This window comes from Alligator sinensis, unplaced genomic scaffold, assembly GCF_000455745.1.
Source record: "Alligator sinensis unplaced genomic scaffold, ASM45574v1 scaffold717_1, whole genome shotgun sequence".
NCBI lineage: Eukaryota > Metazoa > Chordata > Crocodylia > Alligatoridae > Alligator > Alligator sinensis.
The window spans coordinates 1,929,989-1,957,879 of record NW_005841961.1 but is presented as its reverse complement, the minus strand read 5'-3'; the positions used below and the strand labels follow the sequence as shown (position 1 = coordinate 1,957,879).

The window sequence follows — 27,891 nt, the reverse complement described above, 5'->3', positions numbered from 1 at the left end:
CAATCGCTAGCCGCCACGTGGGAATAATTTAGAACTGGCCAATAGTGGGACACAAATATGCATGCGAATGGCGGGAACTCCTTTGCACCGTGCATTTCTCTTTGCAACTAAGAAATGCACCCTGCAAAGAAAGCTCCTAGCGGCGGGAAATAATTTAGCAGTGCTGAAGCGCGCACAAACAAAATCACAGCCTTGGGTTGTGACAGTAATATCTTTACATATCTCCAGATCTCATACAGCTACCTGCTTTTGTCCTGAGGACATATTCTCCTTGTGGAGGTGGGAGCCAAGGACTTCCATAATATGCAGGCAGCTCAAATAATACAATAGACTATATTACCATATATCTTTAGCATCAAAATGATTTCATTCCTCATTTACTGTAGATATGGTATGGTGGGTGATGCATAAGGCAAGGATTATATAAGAATCTATGTTTTCTTCAATATCTGTCATGTAATATGAATGACATCCTTGAGCTGTAGGAAAAATAATAGAATACTGCATTTTAATATTTGGGAAACAGTATGTGATTTCCTAATTACAAACTTTATCATAATTCCCATGTAAATAAAGGCAGAGATCAATTTGTGCATGTAGTCCTGACCTTAGCTATTTATTCCTCACTTGAGCATGCTAATGGTGTGTGTATAAGTCAAGCTTTTGTAGCCTATATTTAGGTTCCTAAGTAAATGGTTTGATTTTGAAAGTGCTAATCATCTAGCACTGCACTGCTGCCTCAAAGCATCTAGAACTGATGTATCAGTTTAGGAAGAGGATTGTAAAAGGGAGATCAAAACAGAACAAGCTAATTTAAAACACAACACTTTTTGCATATTGATGTTTCTGTTCCTTCTATGGGTTGGTAATGTTCTTTGAGCTTTTGTTCACATCAATTACGAGTACTTAATGCTTTTAAATATAGATCACTTTCATTTAAGCACAGTGCTATTACAATGAATGGAAGCTTTTCTGTTGTCCTAAATGAATATAGGAATACAACCAAAGTAATGGGAGTCAACAATTAGGCCTGATCTGCTCAGGTTTTGCCTCAGTAGACCTGTTCTGATGAGGGGTGTGAATTGTACCAAAATAATTGTGTTGGTGCAACTCCTAGTGTGGATAATAAACCTGTTAATACCAGTACCAGCCTTAGACTGGTATAGACTGCTCCTATTTCTTATGTAAGTAAGCCATTCCAGTATATGCAGATTTACTATTATAAAATCTTGGTCTGTACACTGTTACTCTGTTTTTTAAAGGGGTTGTTAATATAGTTACAGTACATACAGGAGAAACTAAATCTATATTTTACATTATTATACACTTAAAAATAAAAACAACAGCGACCTTAGTTTGTCTAGGGCTGACATGTCCTATGCTATGTTCTAAACATATGATTGTAGCACAGGTAAACATGCCCTTGCTGGTTTTCACTTAGCCAGCCTAAACATAGGGGTGGTAACTAGAGTATGTTCCCAGAGCTCCCATTGAACTTCCAGGCTGGTTGCTACCTTGTGCTGAAGCTAACCCTGTTTTCCTAGTTAGTGTACCCATGCTAGTTATACTTACTGGGGATACCCTTTCTTTTTATACCCACACCTTCATTTTGTTGTGTAGACATATTCTTTGTTAGAGACAGATTTAGCACACTAGTAATTCCATTAACCTGGATCAGAACACTCAATATAAATAGATCAAATGTAAAAAAGTGAAAACAAAAATAATGGATTTGTCATCCTTTCATCTTTTTCATTTATGAGCACCAAGAAAATTTCCTAGATTTCAGAATATAATAGGTATTTTGATCATGAAATGCCATAGTATCAAAAAAATCATATTATTTTAAATTTAAAAAGCCTAAGGGTAATCTAAACAAGTGGCTGTGGGATCACTATTATATAGCATATGGTTATGAACCTGATTTGTAATGATCTGGATGTGAATTAAAATGAAGAATAATAAAACATGCTTAGAAGTTCAGAAAAGGCCAAATGAAATTCATCTCTGTCCAGAGGGATGGCACAAAAACTACACAAATTAAATCCCATATAAGGTTTATAGTAGGGCTTCCAGTGATCCACAGTCCTCTGTGCTAGGGTGAATTTCATCCTTTCTGAATATTGAAAGCGGGAGTTCCTGACAATATCACACTGGTTTCATTTAATAATAAGATATATGGGGTTTTAAAGCACATGGTGATGATGGTGGGGGAGAGGGGAGGTTAGTCCTTCAGTTCAAGAGCTGTAAGAATCTTAACCTCACAGCACCTTCACGGAGTGACCTAAAAACAAATCTCTGTACAATTACAGTAAACTTTTTTTTGCATCCTCTCTCTAACTTTGCCATTTTGAATGTAGGAACTAGTCCATTTTATTCTCAGGAGTGACCCCCAAGGACAGAACAGGGAAGGAGAGCAGGGAACTGTGTGATACATGCTCTGTGCTTATACATATCCAAATATTCAGTCCCAGCATGTGTTCATTCTCACAGCCTTCAGAAAGAAGTGCAAAACTCACTTCTTTGGCTTATTGTTCCCACAGCAACAACTAAAAACAGCAACAGAGAGAGAAGGAAGGAAGAGTACAAATAGATACAGTTGCAGCTGTATTTGTATTTGTATTTGCAGTGCTTGCAATATGGAATATTAGTGAGACTGTTGTAAAGGCAGAGGTAACATTATTTAGTTACCTAGTTATTTGCAGCTACATAAAGAGGAGTGCTGTATTTCTAACTCTCAAATTTGAAGGTGCAAATTTGAAACCAGATCTTGATTAAAGGTGGGCATTTATGAAGATTTCCTTTTCAAAATCAAAATGCTGATGGAAAAATTGTGTTCTCTAATTTAAATATGTAGTTTCTAAAGATGCCCATCCCTACTCTGTTGAGATCAAAGTATTACTTTTAAAACATACCATTTTAAAAGATTGTATTACTATAACAATGGTAATTTGTTTTTAAAAATTCATTAGTTAATGGAAAAGTTGTGTCCTTTGGGGTTTTTATAGTATGGTACCAACAGGCACCAATTTTTCAACTATTAAGTTTTATTGAATACATTTTCTTCCAAGCACTGAATCTCATAATCCTGAATATTACACTGATTTAGATCTGCTTCTTTTTTCAGAAAAAAACACAGAAACCAAATAGCAGAAATTAAATAATAAGGACTATATGATGATCTGTATAGTAAGCAATTTTACACTGGATGATTATGTAGAATATGGAATAATGTAGTATCAGATACCAGGGCTGGTAATGGAAACTGTAGAGAGGTGCACTACTTCAGCTGGGTTTCCTCAGAGCCAGAAACGAGACAAGCATAGTGTCTTCTGAGCTGTGTAAGTGCAATAGGAGCATAACCACTGCTACATCTTTGAAAGGAAACAGCATTTACAATTACCTCTCCTCTCCCATCTCTATCTGGTTCCCTTTTCAGTGTGTAGAAAGGTTGGTAGCTAGCAGTTTAGATACTGTCAATCTAATCCTCGGATTCCCTGAATGTGCAGTGACTGATTGTGGAGAAACAAAAGAGCGTCTTTTCATCAGTGCCTTTTAAAAAGAAAATGAAGACAGATAAATTCCTCCCTGAACAAACTGTTTACTAGATAGCAGTAGAATGCTTTCTGCGGTACAATAAATGCAATTGTAAATCTGTAGCATATCATCCATCATTCATCCTTCTATCCTTGTACGTACACACCAGTATATGGTATGAAAGGTGAACTCCTTTTAAAGGTGTGACTTTCTTCAGACACCATTACTAATCATGCTAATTAACTTTCCTACATTTTAAAAAGTCTATTCAGAATCAAACATTGGAAGAAATCATATGTGTATTCCAAATCTTTTTTCTAACTCCATGTGACTTTAGCAAACCACAATCCATTATCACTGAAGCACTGAACAGTCATTCTGCACCACAGCACGTATCTTCCTGGCAAATTTCAAGCATCTGAAGTCTCCCACTGATCCTCTGGTCTGTTTTAAGAATGCTTTTGAATAATAGATGTGTAACATTTAATTTATATTGTACATTATATTCTATATTATATTTTATAACACAGACATGCACACAGAAACATATATATCCAATGGGAAAAATAAGTTTCTTACTCTTAATGTTTTCATATTGGCACAATGAATGAACCACATATCCCTGTATGTGTGTGAATATATATATACACACACACGCACGCACGCACACTATATTCTATATAGAAATATAAGTGTGAATGTGTGTGTATTTTACTCTTTTGCTTTTTTTTTCAAAATGGCTTAACCATTTTAATTTAAACTTGCAATATGTTCTCTGACTAGTATCAAGGCAACCAAATTTCAGGGAGAATGGCAACACTTTGAGAAACTTGTAACCAATGATCTCTTGGATTGAAAACACTTGCACAACCTTCACTATACGTGCTTATACAACTTATACAACTGTGCCATGTATACGTGTGTGTATGTGTGTGTGTATACTATATATATGGTAGTTATAATAGAATACACTGTTACATATGTTTAAATTTTCATTGTTGAAATGAGTCCAAAAGCTAAACTGATGAAGAGCAGGAGAGAATATCGCTCATATCATTAGCTGGTAAAATAACAAAGTGAAAATTAAGCAATAACAAAAAAGAATAGTAAGTTAGATTTATAATATTTTTTTCTGCTTCCTATGTAACTGTAAGAAACCTGCTGATCATTTTGTAGAACATAGTTTTAGCATCTGTAATATGGCAAGTCAACAGTAAGAATGAAATCTATGTTTAACTTTAAACAATATACACATGAAACACAAATTGATGGCTATCAAACATATATTATTTTCTTGAAAACTTGCCAAGTTAGACTTTTAGGGCATCTTTACACATGCTTTGGTGTCAGAGGTAGGGGGCGCTTTAATTAGACTGGCTGTTGGGAGCCATTCTAATTAAAGCACCTGCAGCATCTTGTATATTCAGCATCCTGCACTTGAAAACAGCAGAGGGGGTGCTTTAACTAAAGGTCATTCAACAAGCTTTATTTAAAGCACCCCTGTAACCATTTTGAAACAGGGGGACACTGAATACATGTGATGCCAAAGCTGCTGGTGCATGCTAATTAGCATACGTCAGAGCAGGCGTCCAGCACGTGTGTAGGTGCCCAAAGTGCTCTGAGTTTTATAGTACTGCCACAAAAAAAAGTATTATTTTGGAGAATTGTTTGGTAAATATTAGGATTGCAGTAGAACTGTGCTTTGTTTGGATTTATGTTTTTGGTATTTTTTATTTTTCTTATGCTAAGCAATTTTTCATATATTTTTCTTCTGGTTTTTTCCCTCCCTATAGTAACCATTTATTTTATTTTTCAGCCTGGTTTGGATTTTAAGCCTCTGCATTGCTTTTTAAAACAGGGGTGAACAATTACTACATTGCTTTTTAGAACAGGGGTGAGCAATTACTGGAGAGCCACTTAACAAGTTTTGGTGAGCTGTCAGGACGCGCACACAAAATCTTTCAGAAGATATTTTGTAGTGGGTAGCAGACAGACCAGGATATGACACTAAAAATCTTACATTGAAAGAAATGAAGTCCAAGTTTGGATCCTGTTTTGTTAATACGACCTGAGTGAAGAATTATTTCGAGTTCTTGCAATGTTGATGAAACTAAAGTGGAAGAGTCTAGTCCCATCTCCAGCAGCTACTTTGGCTAAGCATTTGAGTTTGGTAAGATCAGCTTAAAAAGGAGGACCACCAAATGGACACATTTGCACTTGACAGATGTGTACTCAGGATTCTTTAGGCTGAAATTGAAAATATTTGAAGAAAGATACTCCATCTGAAGAGAAAAAAAGAGCACAGCTTCTCTTTTCTTGATGAGAGTGTAAAAGGATGTCACAGTGGCATTGTGAAGTTGTAGATAATTATCTGCTCCCCAAGTCATAGGGTAATTCTGAAAGTGATAATAGCAGCCAAGTATTAGAAATATAATGATTTAAAGGAGAATGAAGATACTAATAAAACTCTTATATCTCCATTTAAAAACTATCTGCCTGGGTTTGACAAGGAATCTAGAACTGGTTTAAACTTAACTTTTTTAACTAATTTAGGGTAACTGGTTGTAGTGTAGCCTCCAGTTGTGGTGCAGTTTAAAGGTTGTGGTGCAGTTGTGGCCCTCTGTGCCTCTGACTGCGATTAGCAAATATGTTCTCTGAAATGGTTGCTGTGACTTATGGAAGTGTTTGAAGTATCTGAATAAGTTCCATCAGCACAGGGAGAAGATAGAGAGTACTAGCCTGTCTGCTGCATCCCACTTTCTGCTCTACAACCCCAAGAAACAGCTGTGCTATGAGCTGGAAACTCTTTAAGCAACTGTTCTTATTTTGTGACTACTGTGTAATAGTTTGCCTGCAGTGAAGGACACTGACTTATTTCTATTCCCTTTACACTGAGTTGCACAACTAGAGCAAAATAAAGTTTAAAATCTCCCCTAGAGTATCTCCCCTTGCTCTTTTAGAAATGATACAACTTTCAAGCATTAAAGATTAGACACTACATACACAGCACTCTATGTTCCATCCCTCCCCTCGCCCCAACATTAAGTCAGTCAAATCATATAACATAAAATTAACTTGAATTATGTTAAAACTATTGTAAGCAGGTGCAGCAGACATAGTGACCAACCCACTGGAGAGAAGGCCTCAGATTGGATAATACCCTTGATTATGAGCTTGTGAGCCTTGGAGCTTTTTGGCAAATATTTTTTTATGAGGGCCCAAAGGAAGACAGAGTTTAGTTTTGAATATTTATCATAGAATCATAGAAAATTCGGGTTGGAAGGGACCTCAGGAGATCATCTAGTCCAACCCCCAGCTCAAAGCTTGACCATCCCCAATGAGATCATTCCAGCTAGGGCTTTGTTGAGCTGGGCCTTAAAAACCTCTAAGGATGGAGCATAGGCGACTGGTAGGCGGTGCATGTGCCCCTCCTGACAGGCTGGTGCCCCCCTTGACAGCCGACACTGATGCTTTCGGTAGGGCTGATGCCCCCCTGACAGGGCTGTCATTATCAGTGGCTTCTGCGGGTGCCCCTCCAAATTCAGGAGGCATGGAGATTCTACCACCTCTCTAGGTAACCTGTTCCAGTGCTTCACCACCCTCCTTGTGAGAAAGTTTTCCTAATATCCAACCCAAACCTCCCTTGAGATGCTTGCTCTTTGTTCAATCATCTATCATCACTGAGAATAATCTAGTTCCATCCTCCTTGGAACCACCCTTCAGGTAGTTAAAGGTGGCTACTAAATACCCCCTCAGTCTTCTCTTCTGCAGACTAAACAAGCCCAGTTCCCTCAGTCTCTTTTTATAAATCATGTGTGCCAGCCCCACAAAAAGAAAAATGTTTGTTTATAGTAAAAATAAGTTAATAAAGGGTGGAAATGAACAGAAAAACAATATTCGACATACCTTAGTACATTGGTGGACTATATTCCTTCCTGTCCTTTTTAAATGCCCTTGCAAATGTTCTCTTGTTCATCACCAGGGATCCTGGTTTTCTCTGATAAAAAAAAAATCACAAATTCTCTGATGAAAAATTGCAAATTCTCTGACAAGAACCCCCAAATCCATTATTCAAATTGAAAGCCCCCTGCAGCACCCCGCAACCCTGCTGGTGCCCCTCACTGCCCCCACAGTCCCTCCAATACTGCTGGTGCCCTTCACTGCCCCCACAACAGCCCCCCCTGCCCTACTCGTGCTTCCTGCCCCCCACCCACAGCCTCTGCCCCCCAGCCCTGCTGGAGAGGGCGCCAGCTGCCAGGACTATGGGGCCAGGGACCCAAGTCTGCAGCTCCCTGCCCGCAACTGCAGGCAGCTGCAGGAGAAGCAGCACGGAGCCAGCTCCCCCACTGCTGCTGCCCGCTCAGGTGAGACTGGGGCTGGGGCCAGGTCCTGGCTCACCCCAGCCCTGCCGGTGCACCAGCCAGCCATGACCTGCAAACCCCCAGCCCTGCCAGATGGACCCCCAGCCCCCTGCAAGCCCCACTTACCTCAGGTTCCAGGAGAAAAGTGAGGCTGAGCGCAGCTGTGGCTGACTGAGAGCCTCAGGCCCTGCCCTTCCCCTCCACCTCTGAGCAGAGCTGTGGTTTCCCGCCCTGTTTGCAAATAGCTTTTGCAGGCTGGAGCTCAGCCAGCCTACAAGAGCTATTTGCAAAAGCAGGGAATCCATGGGTTTCTCTGCCAAAAGGAGAAATCTGTGTTTTCTCTCTGTGGTTTTCTCTGTTTTTTCCATGGGAAATGGAAAACCCGGATCACCGTTCATCATATATAAGGGGTTGGTCAAGAAATTGTCAGTAATGGCAGTTGTGAATTAGTTGCACATAATTATCTAAGGTTAAACCTTGGTTGGGGGTGAGGTTTTAGCTCTCCAAAAAGCGTTCCTCATAACATCAGTCAGAATTTCTCAGACCTGTTGCACTATAGTCTCTAATCTTACCTCTTATAAATCTGGTGTCTCCTTTAACGTACTAAAAATACATGAAGTGTTTTCTTTAACATATGTAGAGAAATATATTATCATAATAATATTTTAGATTACAAATAAGAGAACAAACTTTTATTCTTCATTTTTGGAGGTACATTATGCTAATTTTGGAAAGATGTGTTTCTTTTTCATGGCTCCACTAAGTAAAAAGCCTGTTTATTTAATTTTCAGATCTCTGGGCTTAGGTACCAAGAAAATGAAAGAAAAACATCTGTCAGTTACATGTAGAGTCCTAGCTTTGATTGTTTCAACACTCATTGAAACCTATATTTTAAAAGCCATCCTACTCATAGTCATAGTCATAGTAGCTAGGGTCAGAAGGGACCTAAACAGATCATCAAATCTAACCCTTGGGCAGGAACAGATGCGGGGGTCATATGACTCCAGTCAGGTGTCTATCCAGCCTCCTCTTAAAGACCCCCAAGGTAGGAATGAGCACCACTTCCCTTGGAAGTTCGTTCCAGGTCCTAGCTCCCCTAACTGTAAAGTAATGCCTCCTGATGTCTAGCCTGTACCTGCTCTCTATCAACTTGTGGCCATTATTCCTAGTTACCCCGTGTGGTGCCCGGGGGAACAGGGCATCTCCTATTCCCTGCTGATCCCCCCCCTGGTGAATTTATAGACAGCCACCAGCTCCCCCCTCAGCCTTCCCTTGTGGAGGCAGAATAAGTTCAGGCCCTCTAGTCTCTCTTCGTAGGGCCTGCCCCGCTGCCACCTCATCATGTGAGTGGCCCTCCTCTGGACCCTCTCAATGCTAGCCACATCTTGAAGTGCGGCACCCAAAACTGGACGCAGTACTCCAACTGCGGCCTGACCAAAGCTGCATAGAATGGGAGGATCACCTCCCTGGACCTGCTTGTGATTCATCTGTGGATGCATGACAAGATGCGGTTAGCCTTACTGACAGCTTCCTCGCATTGGCAGCTCATGTTTAACCTAGAGTCAACAATGATTTCAAGATCCCTTTCCACCTCTGTGCTGACAAGAAGGGTGTTCCCCAGCCTATAGGTATGCTGCTGGTTTCTTCTCCCTAGATGCAGTACCCTGCACTTGTCCATGTTGAATTCCATCCTATTCTCATCTGCCCATCTCTGTAACCTGTCCAGATCTAGCTGGATTCTGTCCCTCCCTTCTGGTGTGCCCACTTTGCCCCACATCTTGGTGTCATCAGTGAACTTGGATAACAAGCTTTCCACCCCCTCATCCAAATCATTGATAAAGATGTTGAACAGTACAGGCCCGAGGACGGAGCCCTGGGAAACTCCACTGCCCACATCCCTCCAGGTCGAAAACGACCTATCCACCACCACTCTCTATGTCTGACCGTCCAGCTAATTAGCCACCCATCTGACTGTGTAGGCATCAATGCTGCAGTCACCTGGGGTTTTTTTCTTTGAGAATGGGGTGGGAGACGGTGTCAAAGGCCTTCTTAAAGTCCAGGAAGAAGACATCTACCCCCACGCCTTCATCCAAGGACGTTGTGACCTGATCGTAAAAGGAAATAAGGTTAGTTTGACAGGATCTTCCTTTAATGAACCCATGTTGGTTCCCCCTGAGCATGATCTCCCCTGCTGATCCCTCACAGATGTGCTCCTTAATGATTTTCTTAAAGATCTTCCCCAGGACTGAGGTAAGACTGACGGGCCTATAGTTACCTGGGTCCTCCTTTCTCCCTTTCTTGTAAACGGGGGCCACATTGGCCTTTTTCCAGTCATCCGGCACCTGACCAGAGCTCCATGAGTGCTCATATAGCCATGCCAGGGGCCCTGCAATGACCCCCACCAATTCCCTCAGCACCCTTGGATGAAGGACATCTGGGTCTGCTGATTTGAACACATCCAGCCCCTCCAGAATTTCCCTAACTACGTCATCCCTAACCTTAGGCTTGGCAGTGCCTCCACTGAGTCCTTCCATACTCCTGGTGGGGAAGATGTCCCAGTCCCTGCTCAGAAAAATGGAGGCAAAGAATTTGTTAAAGATGTCCGCTTTTTCATTTGCAGCAATCAACAGATTGCCAAGCGTGTCCTGCAGGGGCCCTACGTTACCTGGTGCCTTCTTCTTGCTCCCAATGTATTTGAAAAAGGACTTTTTGTTATCCTTAATCCTGGTCACCAGCCCCAGTTCCATCTCAGCCTTGGCCTTCCTAACAGCCACCCTATAGCCTCAAGCAATGGAGGTGTGATCCTCTTTGGTAATAGCCCCTTGCTTCCATCGGATGTATGCCTCCTTTTTAGTGCTCAGGCATTCCTAAATGCCCTTGCTGAGCCATGGGGGCTTTTTAGCACTCTTACCCTCCTTGGTATGCCTTAGGACTGACTCCCTTTGGGCTCAGAGGATTGTCTCCTTGAGGAACGACCATCCATCTTGGAATCCCATCTCCCCGAAACTTCGGGATCCCAATGCCTCTCATACTAGTCTTAACTTATTGAAGTCACCCCTCATGACATCAAGGACTTCCGCCTTACTGCTAGTCCTTGACACCCTGCACTGGATAGTGAATTTCAGCAAGCAATGATCACTATCACCCAGGTGGCCAAGAACCTGCAATTCCCTCACCAGGTTATCGCCTGTGGCAAGGAACAGGTCCAGCAGGGCATTTCCCCTGGTGGCACTGTGCACCTCATGGGTTCGGTGGAGGTCCTGTATCTTGGCTAGGAATTTACGTGAGCAGTCAGACTGCTGGGACAGTCTTATATGTGAAATATTGAATGTCAGGTATTCACCATTTCTTATTCATTCAGGTTAGGGTTTATCTCAGCACGTTGGTAATAGAAACACTTGAAAAATTGGAGGCACGATCAAATTGGTTTTTAAAACACATAACTAATTCCACCTCTGTTCTTTGATAATTTTTTTTATTTGTTTGTTTTTGTTTGTTTGTTTTTGCAATATGATTCTGAAAATAAGTGTTGTAGCTGAATTGGAATTTGTAAGAATTGAGCTGCACTTTGGTTTCTTATAGGCCTGAATCCTCCTCTATTAACATAAGCAACCCCTCAGTCTCTCTAGATACAAGATAAGAGAAACAGTTTCAGGGAGAGGAAGAAATACACAAAAGAGAGCTATCTCTCTTAAAATCACTCTTCACCTCCCTATTCCTATAGAATCATAGAAAATTATGGTTTCATAGTTTGTAGGGTCAGAAGGGACCTTGACAGATCATCAAGTCCGACCCCCTGCCATGGCAGGAAAGAGCACTGGGGTCAAACGACCCCTGCAAGGTATTCATCTAGCCTCCTCTTAAAGAACCCCAGGGTAGTAGCCAGCACCACTTCTCTTGGAAGTTGGTTCCAGATCCTAGCCACCCTGACTGTGAAGTAGCACCTCCTGCTGTCTAGTCTAAATCTACCCTCTGCCACCTTGTGAACGTTATTTCTAGTCACTCCTGGGAGTGCTCGGGGGAACAGGGATTCCCCCAATGTCTGCTGGTCCCCCCTGACTAGTTTGTAACAGGCCATTAGATCCCCCCTCAGCCTTCTCTTGTGGAGGCTGAACAGGTTCAGGTCCCTTAGCCTCTCCTCGTAGGGCCTGCCCTGCTGCCTCCTGATCATGTGAGTGGCCCTCCTCTGGACCCTTTCAATACTGTCCACATCCCTCCTGAAGTGCAGCGCCCAGAACTGGACGCAGTACTCCAACTACAGCCTGACCAGTGCCGCGTAGAGGGGGAGGATCACCTCCTTGTACCTGCTTGAGATGCATCTGTGGATGCATGACAAGGTGTGGTTGGCCTTCCTGACCGCGTCCCCACACTGTCGGCCCATGTTCATTTTCGCATCAATAATGACTCCCAAGATCCTTTTCTGCCTCTGCACTGATGAGAACGGAGTTCCCCAGCCTATAGGTATGCTGCTGGTTCTTCCTCCCCAGGTGCAGCACCTTGCACTTGTCAGTGTTGAAACCCATCCTGTTCTCATCTGCCCACCCCTGTAACCTGTCTAGGTCCAATTGCAGCCTATTCCTCTCTTCTAGCATGCCCACATCCCCCCACATCTTAGTGTCATCAACAAATTTTAATAGGGTGCTTTTTACCCCCTCGTCAAAGTCACTGATGAAGATGTTGAACAGTGCAGGTCTGAGGACGAAGCCCTGGGGGACCCCACTGCCCACATACCTCCAGGTCGAAAATGACCCGTACACAGCCACTCTCTGGGTGCGGCCCTCCAGCCAGTTAGCGACCTATTTGACTGTGTAGGTGTCAACATCACAGTCCCCTAGATTTTAATGAGAATGGGGTGAGAGACAGTGTCGAAGGCCTTTCTGAAGTCCACCCCTGCATCTAAGGATTTTGTGACCTGATCATAGAAGGCCACCAGGTTGGTCTGACAGGACCTGCCTCTAATGAACTCATGTTGGTTGCCCCTAAGCATAACCTCCCCTGCTGGCCCCTCGTGGACATGTGCCAGGATAATTCTCTCAAAAAGCTTACCCAGGATCGAGGTAAGACTAACTGGCCTATAGTTCCCTGGAAGGGGAACCTGAGGGACCTGGAAGGGACCTCAGGAGGTCATCTAGTCCAACTCCCTGCTCAAATCCCCAGCTATATCATCCCAGCCAAGGCTTTGTCTAGTAGGTTTTAAAAACCTCCAAGGATGGAAATTCCACAACCTCTCTGGGTAACCTGTGTTCTTGTAGAATAGGAAATTGAAAGGTAGCATGGAAGCATTGAGCTGTTTAGGTGGGAAATTACTTGGTTTGAAGACTATGCCCTTTAGCTATTTCTTTTTGGGTAAGGGAAAAACCATCTTGCTCAAAAGGAAAATGTTAAGAAAATTCCACTGTTATTATTTATAATTTATATTTGAGCAGCAGCAGGAGATCCAGATTTGGCTCCCTTTGTCAGTAGTCACTATACAAATATGCAGAAGTGATAGTTCTGTCCCAGGGACTTTCATTTTAAGTGGTGTGTGTTGACTCAGTTTCCTTTCCCCTACCTGGATTAGTCTGTCCTTTACATGTTTGCTGGCACTATTTGGTATGGCTACAAAAAACAAAGCTTATGGACCCAGCCTTAAAACCTTTACACATGTAGTCCCACTGGCTTAAATAGATCAACTTATGTTCTAGATGTTTGCACAATTAAAATTAATATTTTACAAGGTAAAAGTCTTGGAAAAGCAAATAGACAATAAGGGCACATCCAGACAAATATGTGTGTGCGTTTCCCCAGGGACAAATAGCAGCAGCACATAATTTCATGCTGCATGTGTGCTCTGGCATGCAGCAAGTTGCCCCGAGTGGGGTAGAGGAGGCTGGGGCTAGCACCTGGGGTTGGCCCCAGCAGCCTTACCTAGGATCCTGACATCGTCCTGGGGCTCCAGTGATGGTGATCCAAATACACGGAGCTTACTAGCAACTGGAATGTGGCTTCAGCTCGCCAGGCTCTGGTTTCAGGCAACATACACTGCTGCCACATGCACCTCCCTACTTTTTTTGGCACATGATTTTTTTGCACCAAGTTCTCCCACTGTCAAAAAAACCCCACCACATTGCAAATTAGCAATGCAGTGAATGCCTGCATGTGCAGCGCATGTGGTTCATGGTGCCACAAACCACACAAGCGTGCTCTTCTGGATAAGCCCTGATTGTCACAGGAGACAGTTAATGAAAGTTGATTTACAATAGACAATTTCTGGTCTGGATACGTGGTGCTTACATTTTTGGCCCTATTTGCCAGATGAATGGCACAGAGCCAGTTTGCGGGATGGATGGGGCACATGCTGCTCCTACCCTGGGGCACCACCTGACTGGATCCCATACTGACCCTGCATGCCAGGGTTAGCCTCCAAGGGCATCACTCTCCCCTTGCAAGGCCCATTGGGGAGCTCCATGGACACAATTACACAGTGCCATGGGCTGGATCTGGCCCACAGACCAAAGTTGAGCATCCCTGGTCTAGACCTTTATACCAGGTTCAAAGCCTCTATCTCTAGTTTTAGCAAGGCTGCAATAATTCCATAGATCAGAATTTCTAATTGTTCTCAACTACTTGTAATAAAAATCAAGTGTTGCTGTGAACAATTTTTAAGTGAAATCTGTATGCTAATACTAGTCTGATTTCTTTTATGGATTTCCAAAGAGATATAAACACAATGTGAGCATGCCTATATTTGTTCTCTAGTACATAATAATAACTGGGCATACATGCAGTTAATGCGCAGCAATAAACTTTGGCACATATCACTCTGGAGTTCATTGCTCCTGGGTGCTGTGCCCAGGATTGCAGAACACTGAGCTGGGTCAGAGCATCCCTGAATGGTAGGGAGCCTGGGGGAGGGGGTCAGCCTGCCAGCCCAGGGTTGCTCTGACTTAGTTCAACATGCTGCGAAGGGACTGGCTGGGGCACAAGCATGGGGGTAAGCAAAACCCACATGTCTCAGCCTGCTGGGTCAGCATCTACATGTGCATTGCTGAGGAGTAAAAATGCCACTGTAGGATAGTACTTCTGTTTACAAATACTAACCTACACTCGAGTTAATTAGTATACTCCATCCTCATAGTACTGCACATGTAGATGCTGGGACGTTTCCTGCAGAGCTAATTAGAGAACTCCACAGTAAACATCTTGTGTAGACGCACTCACTGAAAAAGGGAACGATATGCGTCATGTTCAGTCAATTATTTTAATCTTTTCCATCTTAGTAACTGGAAATGCTTCATATTTGTTTATTATTAAGAGCTATTTAAAAACAAAAGCTTCTAATTCTTATATACCCATTTACCTATGTAAAGAGAACACAAAGTACTGAATTTGCTTAGTTCCAACTGCAAAATAAATAAATAAAAGTGGTTCGTATTTGATAGAGGTAATGGGAGACCTACCTGTACCTTTATCTGTATAATGATTTCAGTTGGGCTGATTCAGAAATGGACAACATGTACAGGTCATCAGCAGGGGTCTGATTGGAAACAGTTGGAAAACTAAGGCTCTCTGCAGGATTTGTCCTAAATAGGAAGTGCTCATTTTGTGAAGTTTACCGCATGTGGCATAGAGATTTTCCTTCAGAGCTTAAGACTATTTTTGTAACATAAACATTTTAATCAGTCTTGTAGGATTAAAGTAGACTTTGAAATGGTATGTGCGCTAGCCATGGTTGCAGGACTGATGCTCACTAACTGTGTGCACACTACAACACTATTTAAATGAAGATGAGTATGTTCATTGGTATCCATCAGAGGATCACCATATCTCTGACATCATAAAGTGATAATCATCATAGTCTTGTTAAAAAAAAACAAAACTGCCTGCCACTGCTCAAGTGATCCCCTAGATGTTGACTCTTGGTTTCTTCTGGTAAAATATATTTTACCAATTAACGTATCTTTCGTTATGGTATTAGCCTTGTTTTATTGTTCATATTATTATAAAGCACTTCCTTTTTTGTTTCCATAGGGAATGATCTCTTTCTAGTTGCAGTGCATGAACTGGGGCATGCTCTAGGCTTGGAGCATTCCAACGACCCCACTGCAATTATGGCTCCATTTTACCAGTATATGGAAACTGACAACTTCAAACTACCTACTGATGATTTACAAGGCATCCAGAAGATATATGGTATGTTATTATACATGTGAGGCATTTTGCTTAAGAGCATTTTTGGGCAAGAAGGGAAAAAATATAGTGTTTGTTAGTACAGTCTGTCAGCCATAGTCTCAGAGGCCTTGAATTCTTGCTATGAGGAAGCTAAGGATTCTGATGAAGCTCTCTTATTTAGTCTCTCACTGTTCACAACCTTAATCTAAATCTGCACTCAGCTGGAATGACAACCTTAAATATTTTAAATGGTAGTAAAGAATATGTGCAGAGAAATCCCAAACTATTAAAATATTAAGATATGAAAGCTTAAACCTTAACAAGCTTATTTCCACAGTACTCTGAGCTCATATAAATGGATGAATGGGTTGTTTGTGCATTTATCTGTTATAATACTCTGCAATTCCCTGGGTACAGTAATTTTGTGGTCCCAGCAAGCCCCCTATCGTGATAAATATAGTAAATTGATCTCAAAACTATGTTATTACCAACCCAAGTTTTGAACAACAGAGGAAAAAAGTTCCAGTCTTTAAAATATCCGTGTACTTGGCTTTAGTGAACCGAAATGAAAAAAACATCCAGTGTAAATAAATTCTAAATTTATTGTGTTAGTTTAAAAAATCAAGTTAATTGGAGGAAAAAAACAATTTACTAATTGTAGGTTTAACTCCTACAATTCCTACATTAATGTTTCTGACATTTCCAGGGGCACTTTTTCCTACATAGTTTTAAAGAGCTCGACACCTGTAGTTTAGCTATTAACGACTCTGCTTTGCTAATTTAATTGAGTGCTTTTAGTATTACAGTGAAAGATACATACTATTTGTATGTAAATGCCAAGTAACCAGTAGATATCATTTGCATTTGCAAATAGTATAGTTTAAGTTCACTAATTTGTTTTGCATTCATTAGTTTTTCAATTTAAATGTCTGAGTGGTAAGTGTTCTCTCAGGGTTAAACTGAATATTAACAGGATTATATTTCCTGCTAGTCTTTACTGTTAGGAAAGCCATCTCAGTTAGTGTAGGATAATAGTGTACCTCCAACTGAAAGCCAGCTACATCCATGTTAAATATTCTAATATTAAGTTTTTTATTGTCAGACTGTTCCACAGAGGGAACCCAATGACTGGCTGGTTATAATTTCTTGTATGTGGTTAAACTGAAAGAAGGTTATTTCTCATGACCTTTTATGTTGGTCTAGCCCTTTAGTCTAGACTAAAGGGCTAGACAAGGATATTTTCCCTTTGCACTAAATATTAAGCTCTGACAGCTGTAGGCTATACTTTTGAAGACATTTGTTACCCCTGGGAAGAAATGCCTGACATCAATAGCAAATTATATATGAAAATTTAATTTGGATTTTGAATCAAATTGATTTCTGTAATACTTATGTTAAAAGGTTATTTGGATTCAATAAATAATACCTGTATTGAAGTAAACATCTTCTATTTTGCTGAAAACTTCCTGATTAACTGTTAATTATGATTGTCGTGCACCTTAAAATTATGAACAAAGTACATGATTTATTAGATCTTAGTGATGGTTGTTTGGGGTTGTGTGGGTAATGTAAGGTTCCCTTAAATGTTCAATCAGTAAATATTTATCCTTCTAGTTCATTTACCTTGATCAGGTATCAGAAATTCAGATTTCACTGTGAATTTTAGCTTTGTCTCCAGCTACAGAGTTGCTGTTTAACCTACTATCATGCAAATGAGAGAGCACAGCAAATGAGAGAGCGCAAGCTGCTATGTTATACTGAAATTGTATAATTTAAAAGATCAAAAGAGGAAGTGAGTAGACTTAAAATGCCCTTTCTGCCACCAGACATTTTACTGGTCCTAGGCAAGACATTTTATCCTATACATGAGAAATATTATTAGACCCAGCATTTCTCTAGAAATTGAATGACTTTTTTTCACTTTGCCAATTGTAAATCATATGTTCTGGCACTGAGAGTTTTAATAACATGAATGTAGACCAGTAGTTTAACTATATATGGACTCGTTACATCATCCTAAATGAGTGTCATCAAAACATTTATATCACACCACACTTTCACTTGTTCCATTTATTTTTCAAAAAAAAAGAGAAAAAACTATTTTGCAAATGCTATGCAGAGAGTTAGCTAGTTATTTTTTATTTGACTTTGTCTAAGTTCATTTACCTGTGGCAACAGTTGCCTTGTTAGTTGCCATAAGTGCAGTTGTACAGAACTCACATGGAAGTAAAAATGGTAAGGAATTAATTTTAGAAACTTTTAAAGAGCTCTACCATATATTTATGACACGTGAAATGCCTGACTCCAACATAAAGGTATTCTTTCAATCCTAGAAAAGGGCTTTGTGCCCCATAGGGACATGGGGAAATAATCTTTCCTGGAATGAAAATTTTCCAAACTGTATTCCTGGGGAGTTGCAAGATACTAGATCTTACATCTGTCACTGGTACACAATTAATGTTCTGATCTGCAATTTGGGCCAGCATAAATGGTGGAGTAAGTTCCACTTCTGGGGAAAGAAGGAAGTATTTTTGCGCTTTATGAACTCTCTCTATGTGAGACAGCTAGTTGCTCAAAAGCTAAAAATGTTAGTAATAGTCCCAGAATAGACTAACTAGTAGACAGATGTTTGGATAAGCTAGATAGTCAAGGGTGCAGGATCAGTGCATTTCATTACTTGGTTCTGTCATTTCTCATGTAAATATTCCCACTCAGTGTGCAGTGTGTGTGTGTGCATAGGTGAATGGATGGATAGATACAGATAATAAAGAGGGTATTCAAAAACATGGTATGGTAAGGCTTTTGTTACATACTTGTAAGACAAATTTCCTACATTTTACATAACAGACAAGAGTTTTGTTCTCAACAAGACAGTTTTTCAAAGTTGTTCAAGCACATGCTATAAACAGTTCATGATTTTAAATTTCAGCACCCTTTGCAATCTCTAACCTAACCTTGTTGCTGAATAAAGGAGCGAGGTATCCGTTCTCAAGAAATCATTCTTTTTTCCTTTGTTAGTGCCTCAGCTATCTGGAACCAAAACATGCAGAAATCAGAAAAGGAATATCTAATCCAGTCCCCTGTCAATACAGGCTTGTTCCTTACAGTGTACTTTTGTTGCACTTTTGCAGTCCTCTTTAAAGTGTGATCTGAATCAGTGTCCTGCTGGTATTTTTAAAGGTCCACCTGACAAGATCCCACCACCAACAAAACCTCTGCCAACAGTGCCCCCACATCGTTCTATCCCTCCAGCTAACCCTGGGAAGAATGATAGGCAGCCAAAACCTCCCCGGCCGCCCACTGGTGACAAACCTTCCTATCCTGGATCCAAACCTAACATCTGTGATGGGAACTTCGACACGCTTGCTATTCTTCGCCGGGAAATGTTTGTTTTCAAGGTAGGAGTCTGTGAATTTTTCAATGTTAGATCAAGTGTCTGCATTTCTACTTTTTTAGAAAACAAACTCTCATTCATCATGCTTCGACTTTCCCAGCCCTCTCACAGTTAGAAAGTTCAAGAAAGAAACTAAAAAATAAATACACAAATGGCTTAAATGTCTAGCAGAGGATTACTATAATGTTCTATTTTGGGAATACAGTCATGTCAGCAGAAACTGGAATGCTTCAAAATTTAAGGGTAAGTAAATGCTGCGTGTTATGCAGAGATAAAAAATCATAATTCAGTCATGAATAGGAGTTAATAGGGATGGTCTTATTGGGAATTTAGCTACTTCCAGGCAATGTTGTAGAAATTGTGTCTTTAGCAAACTGTTCTTTAACAAGGGGTCCATAATTTAACTTTATAATTAGCTCAGTCAGTCAAAGGGATATTTTTCATTGTGCCGTAGTTGCATTGATACATGTTTGAGTAAAGGTCTGTGCTAAAAGAATCTTCTTGCAGAAGTTTCAATTCATTTTATTTGGAACTGCATATGTGTGATACGTCTCATACAACCTAGACTAGAAGAAAGCTTTTTTGATGGAAGAACTTAAAACCAAAGAAGCTAAGCACAACTTTTGTTAGAAGCATGATCTAGCAAAACCTTTAGAATCTGTAAACTAAACTAAAGCTATAGAAGTACAAGAATCATTACATTCTTAAGTAAATTATTGGCTGATAGATAGAAATTTCGAACATTAAACAATAGGTAATAAACTACCACATAATATACATTGAGGTCCCAATTTTGTGTAAAAATTAACTAGGTAGACTCTTTGTTCTGTAAATATATATGTAATTTGACAATGATACTAAGAGAGAATAGACATTTTCACAATGATACTTAATGTTTTTTCTTGTAGCTTCGGGGGGTTCACAGGCAACATACGTACTATGATGGATTTATCCTACCACATGGACCTGCTAATCTAGTAGTCCTTTTCTGCTTCTTTGTTCTTTGCCTTTAATTAGTATTAAATTATTAGATTGTTGTAATGTTTCTTTTAAGAAGAATGTGCTTATTTGCTGGTTATTTTATGTTATTTCATTCAAACTATTGGGTTCCCTTCACAACCCAAAGGGCAAGTGACAATTTTTTTGTCCATTTAAAAAAAAAAAAAAGCTGAGGATTTTGTCTTTAGTAGGGTAGTATCTATCATTTCAACACAGCATCTCTTTAAATACTGGTGTTCCTTTCTTGGGGAGTCTTCAGTCTTTGTGAATGAAATGGAAATATTAAGGAAGAATTTCATTTTCTAAGTTGACATTAAACAGGATATTAAAATACCTACTTCCTCCACGTATAATCCATGTCAAGAACAACAGAATAGTCTCTAATTTATTTTAGACATAAACCAATAAATATTGAAATGTTTGCCTGCTAATACAAATTTTTGGTCTGACTAAGCCTGTGATTTTAAACAAATAGTTACATATAGTTTCTAATTATTTTCTTCCCTTTTTTACTTGAAAAGTTGTAGTCTTTAAGAAAAAATACTTCTAATTTAATTTTGTATACTAGTCTTGTAATAATTTATTTACCATAAATTCTGTGCATTTAGCAATGGTTCTAAAAGGCAGTTATCAGGAGATTTCATCCGTATTGTCCCACATTCATGCTATCACTTCCAGCCCCCCTCAAGAAGTTTGGGAAGGGGAAAGACATCACCTGAACAAGTGTTCATGTTGGTAGGAATAGAGTTGGGCCTTCTAAGGCCAGATACATAGAGAAGATGCCCTCTGTGAAACTAAGAAAATGGATGAACCCTGTCTTTGCTGATGGATTATCAGATCCTAATTTCCTACTCCTGAAATTAACATAGGACTGGGGTTATTTTCTTGCTATGAGAATTCTGTTAGTTGCCTAAAAAAAGGTAAAATGAGGAAAATTAGAAGGAACTTTTCCTTCACTGCCAGACAACAGCATAGCTGAAGGGAGGGGAAGGCAGTAGTAGCCAGGGGCATTGACTTTGGGGGTATGTGTGCAAAAAAAAATAGCCAACATCACTATGGGCATTGTGGTAGCCAGCATTGTCCCATGCTCAGTCACTGCCCAGGGCACAGAGATGCCCTGCTGTGCCTCTGCTGCCAGAAGGACCAACGCTTGCTAGTTTGCTTATTTTTTTTCACCTCTCCCTACAATATTTCACGGACCCAGCAAGATAAGTCAAGAGGTACGGTTCAGGTTGGCACAGTTTAGCAGGCAGCAGGTGTTTAATGCAGGTCCATAGGTGATGTAGTTCCATAATAAAGCACAAGTGGAAGTGGATTTAGTGGAAAGTAGATATCTTCTAAATAAGCTGAGGAACAGGGTTGGGCATTCTAAGGTCTGCTTCACAGAGGAGATAACCTCCTTTCCCCAACCCTGTAGCAATTAGGGGTGATGAGGTACTAGCAATGGTCTAGGAACCAGTTGTGGTAGTCAGCCCGCTACAAGGAGGAAGCAATTAGGGGGAGGAACATCACCTATACTTGATGAGTTATGGTTGCCCATATTCTAAATTAGTTAAGTTAATGCAGTTTCAGCTTAGTTAAATCATATCCCTTAAGAGGATAGACTAAAAGAACAAGGATTATTTAGTTTGAAGAAGGAAGACAAGATAGAGGGGAGATTTGGTAACAGTCTTCAGATACTAGAAGAATGGTTATAGAAAGAATAGTGATAGATTATTCTCTGTAGCAACAGAGCAATGGTCTTAAATTGCAACAGTGGAAAATTAGATTGAATATTAGGAAGACCTTTCTCACTATGAGGTGATTAAGCACTGGAGTAGGCTACCCATACGGGTTGTCAAATCTCCATCCTTTTTGAGAACTGATTAGGCAGGTACTTGATTTGGATGGTTTAGTGAAAAATAAACCTGTCTTGAGCAGGGAGTTGGACTAGATAACCTCCTTAGGTCCCCTTTAATCCTACTTTTATATGGTTTTATGATTCTGTTGCTTGCATGTTCTCCTACTTATCATGTGTCTACAATGTATGTACAACGACGAGTCTTACTAATTGCAAATAGACAAATGTTTATCTCATGGGCCATGTGTAGGCCACAGATGCTAGGTTTGTTCTTGTAATTTTAGAATTGCTTGGGGAAATTGAGTACCAAGTCAAAGATCTTGTGCACTGTGAAAAATTGTCCCCTGATTATTTGTAGTTTAAAGTAGAACTGAGCATAAGGCTTCCTTTACAGGAAGGTGCATGTGCATGACAGGAGGCACGATTGTGGAATTGTGCATAAGATCCCCTTGCACCTTATTGCTGGTGCAGTGGGAGCCTGATCCTGTGCTCCCCCTGCAGTGGCAAAAAGTAAGTTCCCACAGTTGGGAGACCCCTCCATTGAGGGGATCCAGCCATGAGGCTAGGGTATCATGGCAGCCATGATCTCCCATGCTCGGGGGTGCATAAAACCCTCAGGCATTGGGGAACTGAGGCAGCCATGCTCCCCAAGGCCCAGGGGTTTCACACTGGGCAAGGTGTGCTTGTGCAGCTGGAAGTCCTGTCAGCCCGCTGCATATGCAAATTAAAGCTTTATAACAACCAGGTATAACATTAGTACACATTTTTAAGGTCTAACTGTATGGCTGGTTGGAACTTTTTATTGTATTATGAGTACTTTGCACGTGTAGCTGGTCTTAAGGTAATTGCACAGTTAACCAGCTAATTATACAATACCTATAACACGTAGAGGGGGCCTAAAACAGTACAGGTTAAAATGTACTGCCAACTCTCATTGACTTCACCATATTTAATGTACATTATTTAAAAGATAATTGTAAACAAGATAATTGTAAAACAATTGTTCCTGCTCTGACTCAAGTTGTAAATGCATAAATCCAAAAATTAACTTGTTCAAGACTTTACACAAATCAGCAAGTAAATGTAGACTCTTGTTGCTGAACCTTTCTGGTAGTGATGATGAGATTTTTGGGGAGAACAAATGAATATTCTTCAAATACACAGGAATTACCTCTGTGTAACTACTTTGTCCTAATACAGTATAACCTCATAAATCTGGATATCAAAAATCTGGCTCTTCCCCCTGCCGCTCTGGGACCAGCCACCCCACCCCCACCCCTGCCACCCTCCTGGATGCAGAGGGGAAAGCTTGTGCGCAGCAGCTGCCACTGCCATTCACCACCCCACGCTGCCACTCCACGTGCAGCTGCTGCTCTAGAACTGGCCACTGCTTCCCCCTCCCTTGCTCTGCAACCGGCTGCCGTGCTGGTTTAAAAAATCCGGCATTTTCAAATTTCCAGCAGGTGATCATTCCCAAGCATGCCAGATTTATGAAATTATACAGTATATTATACAAACTTGAAGAAGGGGGTGCCTTAGGTTCCCCATCACTGCTATGGTATATGAGGAAGAAGTTTGCTCTCGAGAGAAATATTAATTGAAAGATAGCAATAGCATGTATAGGTTGAATTTTGATCAAGTGTTTTCTTCAGATGTGTAAAATCAGTCTCTAAATAGAGTTTTTCTTGAAATCATGCTCAGTCAGGTACAAACAAGATAGCAGAGGTTTTGAGCACCATCATTTTTTGTCTTGAGGCTCCTTTTAATTTCCACTGTTTTTCTGAACCTATTAAGCATTTAACTTTCACTCTTCCTTTTAGCTATTTTCTTCTCTTCCATGACCACAACCTGCTTACACAAGCTGCTACAATAGTCAAGGATTTTGTGAATATATGTAGGACTGAAAAGAAGGCACAGTACTGATGCTGCAGAGTTAGGCCTTCCACAGGGATGTAGAAAATAACGGAAAAACAGAAGAAAACAAATTGATGATCCTTTTCTGGGGAAATTGTGCAACTCAGTATAATATTGTCTTTCTGCCTTTAATGCAAAATCTTTCAACCATTGTATTGGTTCATGAAAAGACACCCCATTTTCTCATGTCACTGGAGGCAGTCTATTATTACAGGTGTTTCCAATATACATTTTCTTGTTTTCCCCTATACGATGTAATTCATTCTATCTTTTAAGTTTTCTGCAGCAAAGCGCCATAATTATAAAGTTATTTAATCATATCCTATCTATAAGGCAAATGTCATTAGGCCTTTAAGACAATCTAGGTTTAAAACTTCAAGGGTCTAGTTTGGCCCTGATTTTAAAATGGCCACACCTATTCGTAACATCCCAGAGGTTCCAGATGGAGCCGCTCCAGATATCTATTCCAGGGGTTGACAATGTTTTGCTGATGTAGGCCAACTGCCATCTGCCAGATACCTGTTCCCTCCACATCAAGGATAAACTTAGATGCCATGGAGATTAGGCTATGCAGTAGGAGGGAGGGTTAGAGAGGGGGTGGTTGGGATGGTGCAGCTCTGTGACACCCATCCCTCCCATGTTGAACCAGACAACTTTGTAGGCCAGATATGGCCTCTGGGCCACAGGTTGCCAACTCCTAATATATGCCATTACTCTGAATTTCATAGCTTTTATTACTTGTCACATAGTGATTGTTTCTTAGCAGCAGTAGTACTTCCAGCTCTGAAGTATCATTAGAACATTTCATAGATTCATAGATTCTAGGGTCAGAAGGGACCTCAGTGGGCCATCTAGTCCGACTCCCTGCCCCTGGCAGGCAAGAAAAGGGTAACCAAACCTGGGATCATGTGATCCCAGCCAGGTGCCTGTCCAGTCTCCTCTTGAAGACCCCCAAGGATGGGGCGAGCACCACCTCCCTTGGAAGCCCATTCCAGATCCCGGCAACCCTGACTGTGAAGAACTTTTTTCTAATGTCTAGTCTAAACCTACTCTCCAGTAGCTTATGACCATTGTTTCTTGTTGTTCCAGGGGGTGCCCTGGTAAACAGATCATCACCTACTTCGTGTTGCTCTCTGGTTATGTATTTATATGCCGCCACAAGGTCCCCCCCGAAGGCTCCCCTTTCCTTCTTTTCAGTTCTATATATTTTCACAAAATCCTTGTCCTTTGTAGCAGCCTGTGCAATCAGGTTGCAGTCACTGAAGAACAGAAAATGAAAATAATGTCTACATCTAGGAGTGACCACCATTATCTGGGGTGACCACCAGTATCTGGGGGAACATTTGTTCACCAGAGCGCCCCAAGGGATGACGCGGTCAAATGGTCACAAACTACTTCAAGATCGTTTCAGGCTGGACATAAGGAAGAATTTCTTTACTGTCCGAGCCCCCAAGGTCTGGAACAGCCTGCCACCGGAGGTGGTTCAAGCACCTTCATTGAACACCTTCAAGATGAAACTGGATGCTCATCTTGCTGGGATCCTATGACCCCAGCTGACTTCCTGCCCTTTGGGCAGGGGGCTGGACTCGATGATCTTCCGAGGTCCCTTCCAGCCCTAATGTCTATGAAATCTATGGAATCCACCCTCCTTAGTCCTAGTGTTTAGGGACCTGGTCACCTACCCTTATCATTTGACAATGTTAACTGCAGAATGGGTTGTTTTCTTCAAACATAGAGTATCCTATAAATACAAGTAAGAAAAAAATCTTTCTATATCTGTGATAGGTGAGTGAGGCTTCCTGAAGTTGTCATATTTGCTATTTGTTCAGCAATAGGTAATCCCATGACAAAGTGTGATGTGGAGGGGGGAAAATACTTTTTAAAGAAAAGAAACAAAGACAACAACACAAGACTAAACCTTACTCTGTGTGCGTGTTTTTTTGGTTATTTTTGTTTGTTTGTTTTTGTCATATGACACTGAATGTCTGTGCTGTCAAGCCTGGGAAAGTTCAGCAGAGCATGCTGTGCAGGAAGACATTAGTTTGTCAGCTCTGTCATATGAAAGAGTGGGAGCAAGAGGTCAGAATTAGCCGAGGCTGAGGTTAGCAGGCTTCTGTGCTCTAATCTTCATTTCATTACATTGGAATGTATGGAAAGAACACCGATGGGGTTTTTCATTCTTGAGCTCTGTAGTCAAGACTACAGTACAGTGTGATCCAGTGCCCCCAAATGCAGCTATAAGTCAACTAACCTATATTTCTGTAACAGAAAAGAAGTGGACAGATCAAGCAAAACTCAGTAGGGACTTCTTTACACCTAGAATAGTCCAAGACTATAAGAAATTAAAAGGATGGGGGTGTCAGCCATATTGGCATGAGAATAAATAGAAGAGCATCCAGAAACCAGAAGGATGAGGAAAAAACTAGAATAATGATGATAGGCAATGGTTTATAAATAGTAATAAGCACTTAGCTGATATATAGTTGTCTTTATTTGAAGATCTCAAAATTCTTCTTCAACCTTCCCACATACCTGCAAAATAAGTAAAGAATATAGTGATCAATTTGCCCAGCTCTTGAATGGAAGGTTATATAGTACCACCTCTTTAGCAGTGCATAGAAACAATATGCTTAGTCTGGAGAAAATGTTGAACACTACTTCCAGCTGCAAGAGCCTGAGATAAGAACAAAGTAATTACTTGAATCATGATTTGGTTACAGTAGTCAGATTATTATTTCTATTCTTTAATTTTGGATTAACTCTTTAAGTCTTGTTTGTCTGGAAGATGGCAATTCTAGAAACATCATGCCTCCTCATACCTTTATATTAAGGTCCCATTTATAACTGGTTCATAAAAGGCATAAGGCTAATACAGACATGCTTATTTATATGTGTTAAAGAAAAGTTGTTGCCCTCTTGTTCTCATGAATGATTTATCATAATGGATTAGTCTTTTAGTAAAACATCTGTTTATTATTATTTAACGTTTATAAACAATATACAATCCTAATATGCAGTGTGATCCAGTGCCCCCAAATACATTGTTGAAACATTGTTTTAATTCTGTCTCAGAAGTAAAAGTATCACTTGCAACCACGGTTCCCTCTAAGCTGTGTGGCGTGCGTGGCCATGCAGGCACTCCTGGCAGTGCAGCATGAGCACACCTCTGCAGCCGCACACGCTGCACAGCTTAGAGGGAACACTGCTTACAGTATAATTGAAATCACTTCTTTTAACAGCGATAACCACGGCTTTTAAGAAACTGGAAGGACCCAAATCCTACAAATTGAAAGAACCTGTAGAATAGAATAAAAAAATCCTACAAAATCTTTCACACTTGAGGAGTTTCACTGAGCTCAACGAAATTGCTTAAGTGCATACAATAACTTATATACATAGAAGTTTAGCACTGTGGGGACCTTGTCCATAATTGTCTTTAATGTTAAAATGTTTGTGTGAAACATGCAATTAACATACTGATTCATTTTGAAATGCTTTAATGAAGCACGTATCTTCAAATAGATTTTTATGGTTCAAAATATCATTTATATAGGGTCCCTCCATAGAAGAACAGTTTAGTGATTGCTCATGCTTAGTTTATCCTGGGACACAAAGGAATACAGAGAAAATTGTTTATAATATTCAATTAAATATTGAAGAATGACCCCATGTTCACCAGAAAAGCAAACTGAAAA

At 40.6% G+C, this 27,891-nt stretch overlaps 1 protein-coding gene across 2 annotated transcripts in view; it reads left to right on the top strand.

Annotated features, from left to right (window-relative positions):
- The window catches only part of MMP16 (matrix metallopeptidase 16), a 302,780-nt gene that overhangs the window by 219,973 nt on the left and 54,916 nt on the right, over positions 1–27,891 (top strand). For both annotated transcript variants that reach the window (XM_006020603.2, XM_025200241.1), the window contains 2 exons: positions 15,909–16,070; positions 19,230–19,447. In XM_006020603.2, the coding sequence (XP_006020665.1) occupies positions 15,909–16,070; positions 19,230–19,447 (380 nt within the window). The remainder of the gene's footprint in view (positions 1–15,908; positions 16,071–19,229; positions 19,448–27,891) is intronic.